Here is a 14,863-nt window from a genome sequence, read left to right as displayed (position 1 = left end):
GGAGTCTGTCTGACTGTCTCTCCCTGTTTCCAGCTTCAGAAAAATGCAAAAAAAAAAAAAAAAAAAAAAAAAGTAATGGTCTGTTCCTAATGCAATTTTTAGTTAAAGACAGATATATTAGATTTCAATAAACAGCAAGGTAACAATCACCCAAAAGCCTGCTTTTTAATTAAAACAAAACTAAAGATTGATACACTTAAATCTATCTGAAAGGATGTACAACAAAATGTTATCAGTGTTTATCTTTGAATGATGAAATAATACTGTAGGTGACTTAAAGATCATTTAAGCATATCTGCATTTTATAATTTTCTACAATGTATATTAATTATCTGTGCAAAAATACATTTAACACAAACAAAGACTCAAATATTACTCTACTGAATAAACCACTGCTATTTAAAGACTTATGGTGATGAACAATTTTTTAATTAAATGGCTTGTACTTAGGGAAAGAACAAGAAGTAAACCCTACCAAGGAGTCTTCATGCTTGTTCAACCAGGATATAAAGGATGATTTAAAAACTAAACACAACCATTGAGTTAGTATTAAAAAATCACATTTTTAACATTTTTAAGTATTAAGTGAAAGAAACATTGGTTAAAGTACCTGGAAAACAGAAAGCACCTAATAAATATTTGTGGATTTTCAAACTGAATGAGTTTGCCAAATAAAATTGACAAATATACCTATGTGTAACTATTTTATAACAAACAAGTATAAATTATTTTACAGATCATTTTAATGAATCGTATCTCATCCTTAAGACATTAGTTCTTTAACCATTAGCAAAAGATTGTTTTCAAAGTATCATACTTTAAGGCACTAAAGATGTATACAGACCATATTTTCAACACAATGAAATGTAATAAAATGTATTCTGAATGAGCCTGACCTGTGGTGGCGCAGTGGATAAAGCGTCGACCTGGAAATGCTGAGGTCGCCGGTTCGAAACCCTGGGCTTGCCTGGTCAAGGCACATATGGGAGTTGATGCTTCCAGCTCCTCCCCCTTCTCTCTCTCTGTCTCTCCTCTCTCTCTCTCTCTCTGTCTCTCCCTCTCCTCTCTAAAATGAATAAATAAAAAAAAAATTAAAAAAAAAATTAAAAAAAAAATGTATTCTGAATGAGAGAAGTATATAAAATAAATTAGACCACTTTTATGACCTGGATAATGCATAGTAATTGAACCAATAAATTAGGATTTGCAAAATTATAAATGTACTTCTATATGTCAGCCCTAACAATGATTTTTTTCAAGAAACTGACCACAGTTTTGAAACTACTTAGGACAAACTATATTCCACACCTAAGATGCTTATTTTCCAGTTTGCCTTCCCTTGATAATTCAGTTTATGTTTTCTAAGTTCTACACAGTTAATAAACAATTTTACATTTGAAACTTTCAGATAATTCTTTATTATTAAAAAACTTTATCAGATAATTCTCATTTTAGAAAACCTCTGAGTATATTATTCACATTAGTGACAATTTTAGTTACAAAAATGAAGATTATTGCTGGTGACAGGTCTTTCCCTATAGGAACTTATCACTGGGGTATATTGTACATGGACACACAAGAAAACCTCCAATGTGTCTTCTGGCTAAATAATTATAAACTGGAAAATCCACATAGGAGGCTTTTTTATAGGTACAAGACTATTCCCAATGAAAGGCCCCTTTATAGGAATATATGGAGAATCACATGACTATAGTTATACAAATAAAACATAAACTGATAGGCCTATATGAAACATTTTCTTACATACTCTTGAAGATATATTAATAATCATCTTATGTTATTTTATAACTGAAAGAGAGGTTCATTGATTTTACTGTTTCCTCAATATTTTACAGAATGCCATTATTTTTGTTTCACTAGAGAGGGCTTTACCACAGCTATAAACATTACTGACAATTTTTGTATTATATATCTGTTCATTTCTGAGTAAATAACAAAAGGAAAAGGTTTTCCTTTGTCCTCCCTCTCTTCCTAATGAAAAGACAGGCCTCTACCATGTAGAAAGCTGGGAGCTAGGAAAGAAAGCATTCTTGCCTGGCTCATTAGCTCAGTTAGAGCATTGTCCCCAAACGTCAAGGTTGCGGGTTTGACCCTGGGCCACAGCACATAGGGCAAGCAACTGATGAATGCGCAACTAAGTGGAACAACAAATGAATGCTTCTCTCTCTCTCCCTCCGCTTTCTCTCTAAAAATCAATTTAAAAAAAGCATTCCTTGAATGGACTTCAAACAGAAGATATATTTTATAAAACAGGCCATCTCGTTATCTGTGTACTTCCCTTTTATAATTTCTGAGCCTTTAATGAAAATCTTATTAAATTGTTCCAGCTTTGTCTCAGCTATGCTTCTAGAAGAGCAAGTATAGGGTTATGCCATGATCATTAGTTCACGGTTAAAAGGGAACAGTCTAAGAACGAACTGTGAGGGACAAAGATAAAACTTAGAGGACTAGCAGCCCATTTCACTGGAGGATCTTCCACTGTCCATGGTGAGGCATGCAGGGCTTATTTTTTTAGGGTGGAAGCCTTTATGCAGGAGGATTTGCTCAAGACCCATTCTTACACTACACACCTAAGAATCAAATGAGATGAAAAATGCAGCGATCTGGGACTCATTCCAGATACGATGAATCCGAATGTGCATGGCAAGTGGCAGGAAAAGGCATTCTGAAAAGCTTCCCAACTGAGGCTTACACTAAGACTTGAGAATCACAGCAAATCATTGTTTTAGAAGAATGGCTCTTTGGAGGGTCTGCAAGGTCAAAGCTATTTTCATAATCCTACTAAGACATTATTTGCTCTGTTCATTTTCTCATGAATGTACAGTGACATTTACTAGAAGCTACATGATGTGTGATATCACAACAGATTGAATGTAGAAGCAGATACAAAATTCCACCTGTTTTCTTTAAATCAGACAGGAAAGACATTTGCAAAAAATAGAATCCAATGCCACTTTTCTACTAAAACTTTGTTTTAGAAAATGCATTTTTCATAAAAATGTTTATATTAACTAGTTTATTATATTTAAATGAATAAATATTTTATAGCTTTTAATTTTTAATATAATTCACATAAATAAAAGGTCTTGAGACCAAGAAGTTTGAGGATTGCTCTTTTTAGCATGTATCCAGTGCCCTGTGAACATTACTTCTTTTTATTTATTTTTATTAAGTGAAAGGCAGGGAAGCAGAGATAGACTCCTGCATGCACCCTGACCGGGATCTACTAGTCCACCTGGCAACCCACATTTGGGCCTGATGCTCTGTTTCTCGGCAACAGAGCTATTTTAGTGCCTGAGGCAAGGCTATGGGGCCATACTCAGTGCCAGGGGCCAACTTGCTTGAACCAGTCAAGCCATGGCTGTAGTAAAGGAAGAGAGAGAAAGAGCGAGAGAAGAGAATGGGGGAGGGGTGGAGAAGCCAATGGTGTTTCTCCTGTGTGCCCTGACTGGGAATTGAACCTGGGACTTCCACATGCTGGGCTGACGCTCTACCGCTGAGCCAACTGGCCAGGGCCAAACATTACTTCTGACACAGCTAGTTGGTTCCTTGGCACACTCAGTATATATTTCACTTTAAATATGATTCCATAGATCATTTGCAAAACTGCTCCATAAACTTAATTTTGGGCATGGGTATGTAATCTGACAGTAAAATATTGAAGTCTAACCAGTTTTAAAGTTTAAGAAATAAAGCATGTTTTCCTTGGTGATGTCAGAATGTAATCATTCTTTAATGTATATACAGGTTGTCCCTAATGTATGGAATAGAAAACCATATATTACATGATGCATTTAAAAATATTAATTAGCAATGTGACAACACAACTTTAGAGTCTAACTAAGTAGTCTCAAATGAATGGCTTACTCCAAATGTTAGCCAAGAACCAGTACCTAATTTTTGAAAGAAAATAAAATAGGAGATGAACGGGGGTTCCTGGAGAGAAAATTTTTTTAAAAATCACACTTCTTGCAAATGTTGAAATGTGAGTAGGCAGGTTAATACTAACATTATACTAAGCTACACAATTTTATTCTTATATGAAAATACATCTTAGATACTATTGCCAAATGGTATTTGAGTGTATTTGCCATTAGCGAATGCAAACTGAGAACACTTTGAGGTTTAGGTATAACAGTTGTGAAAGTATTTCCTTCCAGCCTTTTGATTGTATCTCAGGTATAAAATAATTACATTGATGCTTTTATCCTGTCATGTATAATTTTTACTGTATTGCTATTTAAAAATGCTGAGATAGCTAACTTTAAAATCAATCACTGCTGTTTGAGAATGTTTAAATTAATGAAACTGGGAACATATTTGTTAATTTATACCAGATTAAGATACCAAATGATAGTTATTTAATATATCTTACATTGAATAGTTGGTATTTGAAAATATATTTTTCTGAGTAGCCTTTGGGAGACAGTGCAGTAAATACAGTTTCCAGTCATTGTTTACTCTCCTAGCTTGTACTTACTTAAAAATCTTCTCATCTGGAGGGAGTTAAATAGCACTTGAACCAAAAGTCCAGCAAACCTGACTTCTCCTATTCTGGTTTGCATGTCCACTAATAATCATCAGTTCTCTGCAAACTTTCCACTTAGTGTTTCAGTAATCAATGCTATGAGAATTCTCTAAAAGGTTCAGTGGTTTTTTGGAGTCTCTGAATGATTACAGCATTCTGTAAATCTGCTTCTTCCAATGTGAGTGTTTCATCCAGCAATCTGAGGAAAGGAAGGGCTGTTGCCAGGGAAAATGGAGGACTGCTTTGAGATCCTTGGTATTTTTCAATGAAATCCTTGATGTGGCTTATCCTGTAAAATAGCACAAACTGTTAATATACTTTTATGAAAATTTGAATTAGCTCATTTAAAGTAGTAAATTGTGAAGTTATCTAACTGTGTTAATATATAGGATATCAAATTATAATGACAGAACTGATCATTTGGGCTATCTTTTAAACTTTGACCCTTGGTGATAGTAAGAAATTACTATTATCTTAGGTGTGACAAGAGCATTATGGTTTTCTAAAAAAATTTCTTTTTAAATACTTTACTTATTGATTTTACAGAGGAGGTAGGGACAAGCAGTTTCAGCTCATAGCTGCTTCACTTTAGTTGTTCACTGATTGCTTGTCGTAGGTGTCTTGACTGACTGGGCTAGCCCCGGGCCTCGAACTGGTGACCTCTGTGCTCCAGACCAACGCTCTATCCACCGCGCCACCACAGGTCAGGCCTATTATGGTTAACTTTTTTTTTTTTAATTTTTATTTATTTATTTTTAAAAATTTTTTTATTCATTTTAGAGAGGAGAGAAAGAGAGAGAGAGAGAGAGAGAGAGAGAGGAGAGAGACAGAGGAGAGAAGGGGGGAGGAGCTGGAAGCATCAACTCCCATATGTGCCTTGACCAGGCAAGCCCAGGGTTTCGAACCAGCGACCTCAGCATTTCCACGTCAAAGCTTTACCCACTGCGCCACCACAGGTCAGGCTAATTTTTATTTATTTATTTTATTCATTTTAGAGAGGAGAGAGAGAGAGAGAGAGAGAGAGAGAGAGAGAGAGAAAGGGAGGAGGAGCAGGAAGCATCAATCACCATATATGCCTTGACCAGGCAAGCCCAGAGTTTTGAACCGGTGACCTCAGCATTCCAGATCAACGCTTTATCCACTGAGCCACCACAGGTCAGGCTATGGTTAACTTTTTTTTTTTTATTTTTTATTTTTTTTTTTTCCGAAGCTGGAAACGGGGAGGCAGTCAGACAGACTCCCGCATGCGCCCGACCGGGATCTACCCAGCTTGCCCACCAGGGGGCGATGCTCTGCCGCAATCAGAGCCATTATAGCGCCTGAGGCAGAGGCCACAGAGCCATCCTCAGCGCCCAGGCATACCTTGCTCCAGTGGAGCCCTGGCTGCGGGAGGGGAAGAGAGAGACAGAGAGGAAGGAGAGGGGGAGGGGTGGAGAAGCAGATGGGCGCCTCTCCTGTGTGCTCTGGCCGGGAATCGAACCCAGGACTCCTGCACGCCAGGCCGATGCTCTACCACTGAACCAACTGGCCAGGGCCATGGTTAACTTTTTAAAGAGTACAGACGTCCCTCGCCATATTGCGGTTTACTTTTCAAGGTCTCACTGTATTGCAGATTTTTAAATTATATATATTTAATTTTGTATCACTGATTTTTTGCTATATCGTGGGATTTTGCGGTATATAGGTATTTTTATATATTTATTTTAATTATTTTTGCAGTAAAATATGCATTTTCCAGCCTAAAAAATTGAAAAAGTTTATGAGTGTGGGGAGGGTTTATAAAGTCTTAAAATATATATAAATAATAAAATAAATATAAGACTGCTACTCTGCGGATTTTCACCTATCGCAGGGGTTCTGGAACCTAAGCCTCGCAAGAGATGAGGACCCACTGTACTTATTTTTTAAAGATACCTACTGAAATATTTACATATAAACTATGTGAAGTCTGGGATTTACTCAAAAATAGGTCAGTGAAAACTAAGGGATAGATCAGTATCTTCTCTTTGCTTTTGTATAGATCTCAGAGTTTCTATCATCAAAAGTTTACATATCTACATATCTAGCTCTGAATGGAACAAAAATGGTCCAACTAGGAATTCTACACAGACAGACACTGATTTCTCTTAAATACCAAGTCATGCTGTGCTTCAACTCCAGTCAGGAAAATCCTTACTCGGTGCAGACAGAATCTAAGTTAGTATAACGACCTCTATAGAAAATAATCATTGCAGTCTTGAAGGTAGCTCAGAGTTCTGTTCACCGAAGAAAGTGTGTATATTTAGAGGGAGAGCGCGTATGCAGTTCACCAAAGCTAAGATGACATTGACTTTAAAACACATCCTTTTACGTATTAAAAATCCAGGATTACGGAAAATATTTTCTGAACACATAGAATTTTTATTTTATACTTATTAAAAGAGAACTTAATAAGTATGAAATTAATCATACAAACATTGATCAAATCACTCATGTGCTTCCATAATAGAAATAGAAGAAAATGGTTGTCAATCCATTTGAACATTATTAGACTTGGACCCTCTGACTCATGTTGGATTTGGTAGTTCTATACATGTTTTCCACATAACACCCACCCTCTGAGACATCAGGTGTGCTGTGATATGGAGCTTCTTTTACAAGGTGCTCTGTTACTGTCTCTGGGATGCTTTTGTTCAGCTGACACTTGTTCTGCATGTTTTGAAGCAGACATTAGAGCAAAGACAATTCTGACATGATTGCCATATGGCCAAAAATAGATGCATCCCCATTTCAGAGATGCTAAAATGTGAAAAAATGTGCAATTCAGAATTAAATACAGCATAGCAAGAAAGATAAAATTCTCTCATTCAATCAGTTCACTAAAAATCATGAACTGCCACTCTATTAACCTGTGCAGTTACCAAAAATGTCTAGGACATGGCCCTGTGTATTTATTTGGGTACCAAAAATTGAACAACTGGGCCCTGGCTGGTTGGCTCAGCAGTAGAGCATTGGCCTGGCTTATGGAAGTCTCAGGTTTGATTCGCAGTCAGGGCACACAAGAGAAACAACTATCTGCTCCCCACTTCTACTTTCCCTTTCTGCAGCCATGGTTCAAATGAGCAAGTTAGCCCCCGGTGCTGAAGATGGCTCCACGGCCCGCCTCAGGCGCTAAAATAGCTAAGTTACCAAGCAACAGAGCAGCGGACCCAGATGGGCAGAACATTAGCCCCAGACTTGGGTTGCCAGGTAGATCCTGGTTGGGACGCATGCAGGAGTCTGTCTCTCCGCCTCCCTGCCTCTCACTTGATTGAAAAAAAAAATTGAACAATTAAAGGCTAAACTTTGTGGCAAACAACATAAATATAAAATAGTAAAGATTAAAGGAACTGTATAGTAAAAATTACAAATGTATATTGTGATCTCTATAATCACATTAAGATGAAAAAAAGCAAATCTTAAAAGCTGTAAGAAGATTAAAATAATACTTGTTAAGCTCAAAAGGAAGCAAGAAAGAAGGAATAAAGAATAAAAAGACATGGGGTAAATAAAGAAAAACCAAAGAGCGCGCTGGCCAGTTGGCTCAGTGGTAGAGCGTCGGCCTGGCGTGCAAGGGGTCCCGGGTTCGATTCCCGGTCAGGGCACACAGGAGAAGCGCCCATCTGCTTCTCCACCCCTCCCCCTCTCCTTCCTCTTTGTCTCTCTCTTCCCCTCCCGCAGCTGAGGCTCCATTGGAGCAAGGGATGGCCCGGGCGCTGGGGATGGCTCTGTGGCCTCTGCCCCAGGTGCTAGAGTGGCTCTGGTCGTGACAGAGCAATGCCCCGGATGGGCAGAGCATCGCCCCCTGGTGGGCGTGCCAGGTGGATCCCGGTCGGGCGCATGCGGGAGTCTGTCTGACTGCCTCCCCATTTCCAGCTTCGGAAAAATACAAAAAAAAAAAAAGAAGAAAAACCAAAGAGCAAGATGACAGCCTTGAACCCAACTAGTTCAGGCTACTCTATGGATTAAACACTGTACAGTTGGCCAAAGTTTTTTATTTAAAAATTTTTAGAAAGATTTTGTTTATTGATTTAACAGAGAAAGGAGAGAGAGGGAACAAGAAGTGTCATCTCATAGTTGCTTCACTTTAGTTGTTCATTGACTAATTGCTTTTTTTTTTGTATTTTTTCTGAAGTGAGAAGCAGGAAAGCAGAGAAAGACTCCTGCATGCGCCTGACCGGGATCCACCTGGCATGCTCACCAGGGGGCGATGCTCTGCCCATTTGGGCTGCTGCTCTGTTGCAACCGGAGCCATTCTAGCACCTGAGGCAGAGGCCATGGAGCCGTCGGACATGGAGCCGTCCTCAGCACCCAGGCCAACTTTGCTCCAATGGAGCCTTGGCTGCTGGAGGGGAAGAGAGAGACAGAGAAAGGAGAAGAGAGGGGGAAGGGTGGAGAAGCGCCCGCTTCTCCTGTGTGCCCTCGCTGGGAATTGAATCCAGGACATCCACACACCGGGTCGACACTCTACCAGGGCTGATCAATTGCTTTCTGTATGTGCCTTGACCTGGCAAGCTCAGGGTTTTGAACCGGTGATCTCAGCATTCCAGGATGACACTATCTACTGTGCCACCACAGGTCAGGCCAATCAAGGTTTTTTAAATGCTTTAATCATTTGGTGAAAATAATCTAGGTGGGTACCTGTTACTCGAAATATCAAAAGTATTTTTCTAGGCAAAGAAGTGTGGTTAAAATATTTTATTTCCCTAAAAAGAAACAAACTTGGACAGGAATAACAAATCCTCCCTTCTGTTTTCCACATTTTAGTGTGCCCTCCTTTCATTTGAAAAAAATTTGTATCACAAAACATTTCAGGGAACTATTTTAAACACATGCTTCGTCTATTATTATGATAATCAGTTCTGATTCTAGCTGTCTGGGATAGTTTTGACATTTAGAAATAATATAAGTGGGCCTGACCTGTGGTGGCGCAGTGGATAAAGAGTCAACCTGGAAATGCTGAGGTTGCCGGTTCGAAACCCTGGGCTTGCCTGGTCAAGGCACATATGGGAGTTGATGCTTCCAGCTCCTCCCCCCCTTCTCTCTTTCTGTCTCTCCCTCTCCTCTATAAAATGAATAAATAAATTAAAAAAAAAATAATATAAGTGAGCCTGACCAGGTGGTGGTGCAGTAGATAGCGTGTCAAACTGGGACATGGAAGACTCAGGTTTGAGACCCCAAGGTTGCCGGATTGATTGTGGGCTCACCAGCTTGAGTGCAGGGTCGCTGGCTTGAGTGTAGGATTATAGACATGACCCCATGGTCACTGTCTTGAGCCCAAAGGTTGCTGGCTTGAAGCCCAAGGTCACTGGCTTGAGCAAGGGGTCACTTTCTCTGCTGTAGCTCCCTGGTCAAGGCACATATGAGAAAGCAATCAATGAACAATTAAGGACCTGCAAGGAAGAATTAATGCTTCTCATCTCTCTCCCTTCCTGTCTGTCCCTATCCATCCCTCTCTCTGACTCTTGTCAAAAAAAAGAAAAAAAAAGAAAATAATATACCGTTATTTCCCCATGTATAAGACGCACCTTAATTTTGGGGTGTGAAATTTGAAAAAAAATGTATTACATAAAGTTATTGAACTCAAGTTTTATTTTATTTTATTATTATTATTTATTCATTTTAGAGAGGAGAGGGGGAGACAGAGAGAGAGAGAGAGAGAGGGAGGAGAGACAGAGAGAGAGAAGGGGGGGAGGAGCTGGAAGCATCAACTCCCATATGTGCCTTGACCAGGCAAACCCAGGGTTTCGAACTGGCGACCTCAGCATTTCCAGGTTGACACTTTATCCACTGAGCCACCACAGGTCAGGCCTATTTTTTTCTTTTTTCAGAGACAAAGAGAGTCAGAGAGAGGGATAGTTAGGGATAGAGAGGAACAGAGAGAGATGAGAAGCATCAATCATTAGTTTTTCGTTGCGACACCTTAGTTGTTCATTGATTGCTTTCTCATATGTGCCTTGACCGTGGGCCTTCAGCAGACTGCTCAAGCTGGCGACCTTGGGGTCTCGAACCTGGGTCCTAGGCATCCCAGTCCGATTCTCTATCCAGTGTGCCACTGCCTGGTCAGGCTCAAGTTTTATTCATCATAAAATTCATACAACTCCTGATCACTGTCAAAACTCCCATTCATTAGCTTGTCCTCATCTGTGTCTGATGACAAATCATCCTCTTCATATGTTGCCTCGTCCTCAGCTCCACTATGGCATTTGAAATGCCGCAACCACTGTGTAAGACGCACCCAGTTTTTAGACCCCAAAGTTTTCGAAAAAGGGTGCATCTTATACATGCGTAAATACAGTAAGTGAAATGTTGTGGAGATAGCCAAACAGATAGAAAGCACTCAGTAGATTGTAGCTAAAAACAAAACAAAACCAAAAAAGACTGTTAGCCTAGCCTAGATATATAAACCATATTCAAATAACTATTTACAAGAAACACTTTTAAATATACAGATACCGATAAATATGATCAATATGTAGGTAAGTTACAATTAAAAGGAAGGAGAAAGATATACCAAGCAAGCACTAATCTTAAGGAAGCTGCTGTGGCTACATTAACAACAGGCAAAGTAAATGTCAACATAAAATTATTACGGACAAAAAGCAACATTTCTTAGTGCTAAAGAGGTCAACTAATAAAAACACACACAGCAATTTTATCTCTGTACAAACCTAATTATATAGTTTTAACATATATAAAGTGAGTGTTGACAGAAAGAAAAAATAGACAAATCTACAGTCACAGCTGGGGATTTTAGCACAACTCTATGTAACTGATAAAATAAACGTTAAGAAAAATCAATAATTAATTGATAATATAGTGACAATAATGACAATGTAGAGTTGGCAAAAGGAGAGATAGACAGACCAAACAGAATGAAGAGTCTAGAACAGATCATTTGATTTACAAAAAGATGCCACAGTAATTGGGTCAAGAAAGGATAGTCTTTTCCATACACAGTGCAATAAACAACACTTTGCTGTTGACCTGGGATCTTAATACAGTAATACAAGTAAATGCTTGCTTAGTGCAACTTGCCCTCTTGTGCCCGTGCCCTCGCTATCAGATCCGCACAGGCAGGTAGTTTGTGATTCACTCACAGACCTTTAGTAATATCAGAGCTCCCATGGATGACCTGGAGATGTATGGATGAGCCCTGCTGAGATCAGCAAAGTCACAACACTTGACACATGAGAAATAAATACTTAATGTTCTATGCCATGAGATATTTGTGACTCTTTACTGAGCAATGCTAACTGATACCTCCATACAAACAAACATGAGCCTGGACCATTACCAGTAAAAATAGAACAGATAATTATAGTCATATAAAGGATTATAGTACAGTAATGAAAATGAATGAGCTACAGCTATACATATCAACATGGGTGCAGTCTCCAAAACATAATATTGAACAAATGAAAAAAAAGTTTAGCGGAATCCATTAAGTATGATTCCATTCAAAACTGCCTTTCTCTTTTCCCAGTGAGTAACTCAGTCTGAGTCACATTAATAGGGCTAAACACAGAAGCCCCCAGTCAGAAGTGAGAAGGGGCTGTGGTGGCCCAGAACAGGGAACCAAAGTCCAAGTAAGGTGAAGAAGGCACATGACAGGAAAGCTGCCCCTGCCTCCCCTGCAGGCTGTCAGCAGAGCAGCAGGAGGAGGGTGTCCGTGCAAAGGCGTGGTGAGGCAGGGGGGAGGGAAGGGGGCGTTGTTGGGTGGTGGTGGTGGTGTACTAGAGCAAAGGAAGGTTAGGTGAGTGTCCACAGAGAAGAGCAGTCCAGTGCAGGGTGTCAGAGGCCAAGTAGGGTAGGGTTGTATGCAAATTAAGGGGTGGAGCCCTATGCAAATTGAGGGGTAGGAGGAGCAGAGGCATAGAGCAGGCTGTTGCCAGCAGAAAACGAGCTCACGCAGAGGAGTGGCCAAGTGCAGTGCAGTGGAACCAGAGGGTGGGGAGAGTGTTGGGAACACCGGGAGGAGGGAGACACAGTTTCAGAGCCTGAGAGGGGGAAGAGGTCATTGGCACGGGGCTTATGTGTCAAGAGACCCAGCAGGAAGGGAAGGGAAGCTATGTGAGAACTCAACAGGGAGAGTTAAACCCTGTGAAGAGGCTTCCACGTGGGGGAGGAGGCAACAGTAGGTAAAGGAGATGGGTTACATACAGGAGAAATGACTAATAAATAAATATGCGAAGAATAATTGCAGCCAGGCTTTTCTCACTGTGGGAGAAATTACAAATATGGGAAGGGGAAAACTAGAATAAACCCTGTGGTGGTGGTAGATTGAAGTTGGAGGTATGTATGTGAAATCATGGATTTTGATAAACAAAGATATAATGATACAGATGTAAATGTATGTGCACATGTGTGTGTATATATGTGCACATACATTCATGTGTGAGTATATACCTGTAGCTCTGTTCACTCAGAGGGCCTGGGCATTGAAATAAGCAGTAAGAATCCCGCATACCCAGAACCTGGCTTTCTCAACACCACCGTGCAAGAAACAGGACCAGGGCTTCTTAGGAAAAGTATAGAACAAACCTGAAAATTTATTTTGTGCCAGAAAATAAAGAAATGCTCAAAGAATGACCATGTCAAAAGTTTAAAGGCGGTCCCACTGACTATATCTGGGACAATCTAAGACTCTGTTGGTAAGATTGTATATAACCCATTGCATAAAATAGGAAACCATGAGTAGACACAGATGTAAATAAATAAATGAATAAATTTGATATATTAGGAAAAACATGATAATTATGCAACTTCAAACTTCTTCCCCATAAATATATACTACTTACAAAGAGAAAAAAAAAAACAGTGTAAGAGCTTGGCAGATACCATTTTATTTATTTATTATTTTATTTATTTATTTTTTCTTTTGCCTTTTTTGCAGATACCATTTTAATCAAGTGAACAAATTTAACATCATCACAATGGGGCAAAATGTGAATGATGCTATCTGATAGAATGCCAAGAAACATAGAAAGTATCATTTCTCTGATAGTCCTGCCAAAAGTAGTGATCTAAATATAATCACGAGAAACCATCAAATTAAAACAAAATTAGCCTGTAATTTTAAAAACTGTTGAGGTTATGAAAAGCAATGAAACACTGAGAAACTATATTTCAAATTGAGACATGACGACTAATGCAATGTGTGATTCTGAATGGGCTGGGGAATAAAGATGACACCTGATTAAATGGCAAACATTGAATGGGTGACTATTAGTTGGTAGAAGTGTATCAATGTTAAATTCCCATCTAAAGATGGATGGATTGTAGTTATGTGGAAAAATGTTCTTGTTCATAGGAAATAAAGTATTTTGGGTGATGGATCATCAGATTGGCGACTTAGTCTTAAATAGTTAGAACAGTTCTTATACTGTTCTTGAAACTTTTCGGTATGGTTATGGTTGTTTTAATATTTAAACCAGTTATTTGAAAATGAACAAAACAACTCTTTTTTTAGGGATACCTATAGACACGGTACAACTGAATAAAAGTAAAAAATGATTAACAAAAATTTAAAACAAAGTTTATCTCTTGCACAGAAGGGAAGAGATATGATCAGGGAAATGCACATAGGTATATTTGTGTATGTTTTGAGCTAAGTGGTACATGTGTTTGTTTTGTTACTATTTTAACTATGCATATATATTTTTGATTATCTGTATAATATTTCCGTCTCAAAAATTTTAAGTGCTTTTAAATAAAGAAGGAAACCAATATACAATATGTTCCTATCTTTAATTGAAATGAAAAATAATTTAAGACCTAAAAGATTGGAAACATCCATTAAACTGATAATAGTGATTATCTCTGGGTGATGGATTTAAATGGACTTTAATTTCTTTCAATACTTTGCAGTACTTTCATTCTTTTTTTTAATTCATTTTCTTTTCTTTTTCTTTTTATTTATTCATTTTAGAGAGGAGAGGGAGAGACAGAGGGAGAGAGAGAGAGAGGAGAGACAGAGAGAGAGAGAAGGGGGGGAGGAGCTGGAAGCATCAACTCCCATATGTGTCTTGACCAGGCAAGCCCAGGGTTTCAAACCAGTGACCTCAGCATTTCCAGGTCGACGCTTTATCCACTGCGCCACCACAGGTCAGGCCAGTACGTTCATTCTTTTCTTTTTTTGTATTTTTTCTGAAGTGAGAATCAGGGAAGCAAAGACAGACTCCTGCATGCTCCTGACAGGGATCCACCTGGCATGCCCACCAGGAGGCGATGCTCTGCCCATCTGGGCTGCTGCTCCGTTGTAACCGGAGCCATTCTAGCACCTGAGGCGAAGGC

At 39.1% G+C, this 14,863-nt stretch overlaps 1 protein-coding gene across 2 annotated transcripts in view; it reads right to left on the bottom strand.

Moving 5' to 3' along the window:
• Positions 1 to 407: 407 nt before the first annotated feature.
• UBXN2A (UBX domain protein 2A) overlaps positions 408 to 14,863 on the bottom strand; it is a 45,805-nt gene continuing 31,349 nt past the window's right edge. Inside the window, exon 7 of one of the 2 annotated variants that reach the window (XM_066234685.1) lies at positions 408 to 4,838. In XM_066234685.1, coding sequence (XP_066090782.1) covers positions 4,646 to 4,838 — 193 coding nt within the window. In that variant the 3' untranslated portion in view covers positions 408 to 4,645. Of the gene's footprint in view, positions 4,839 to 9,682; positions 10,922 to 14,863 lie in introns of those variants that run through there. The other variant, XM_066234686.1, reaches the window with a different exon arrangement.

Source organism: Saccopteryx bilineata, chromosome 6 (assembly GCF_036850765.1).
Source record: "Saccopteryx bilineata isolate mSacBil1 chromosome 6, mSacBil1_pri_phased_curated, whole genome shotgun sequence".
NCBI lineage: Eukaryota > Metazoa > Chordata > Mammalia > Chiroptera > Emballonuridae > Saccopteryx > Saccopteryx bilineata.
Note: the sequence above shows the minus strand (reverse complement) of the source record. Positions and strands in the feature narration are given on the sequence as shown.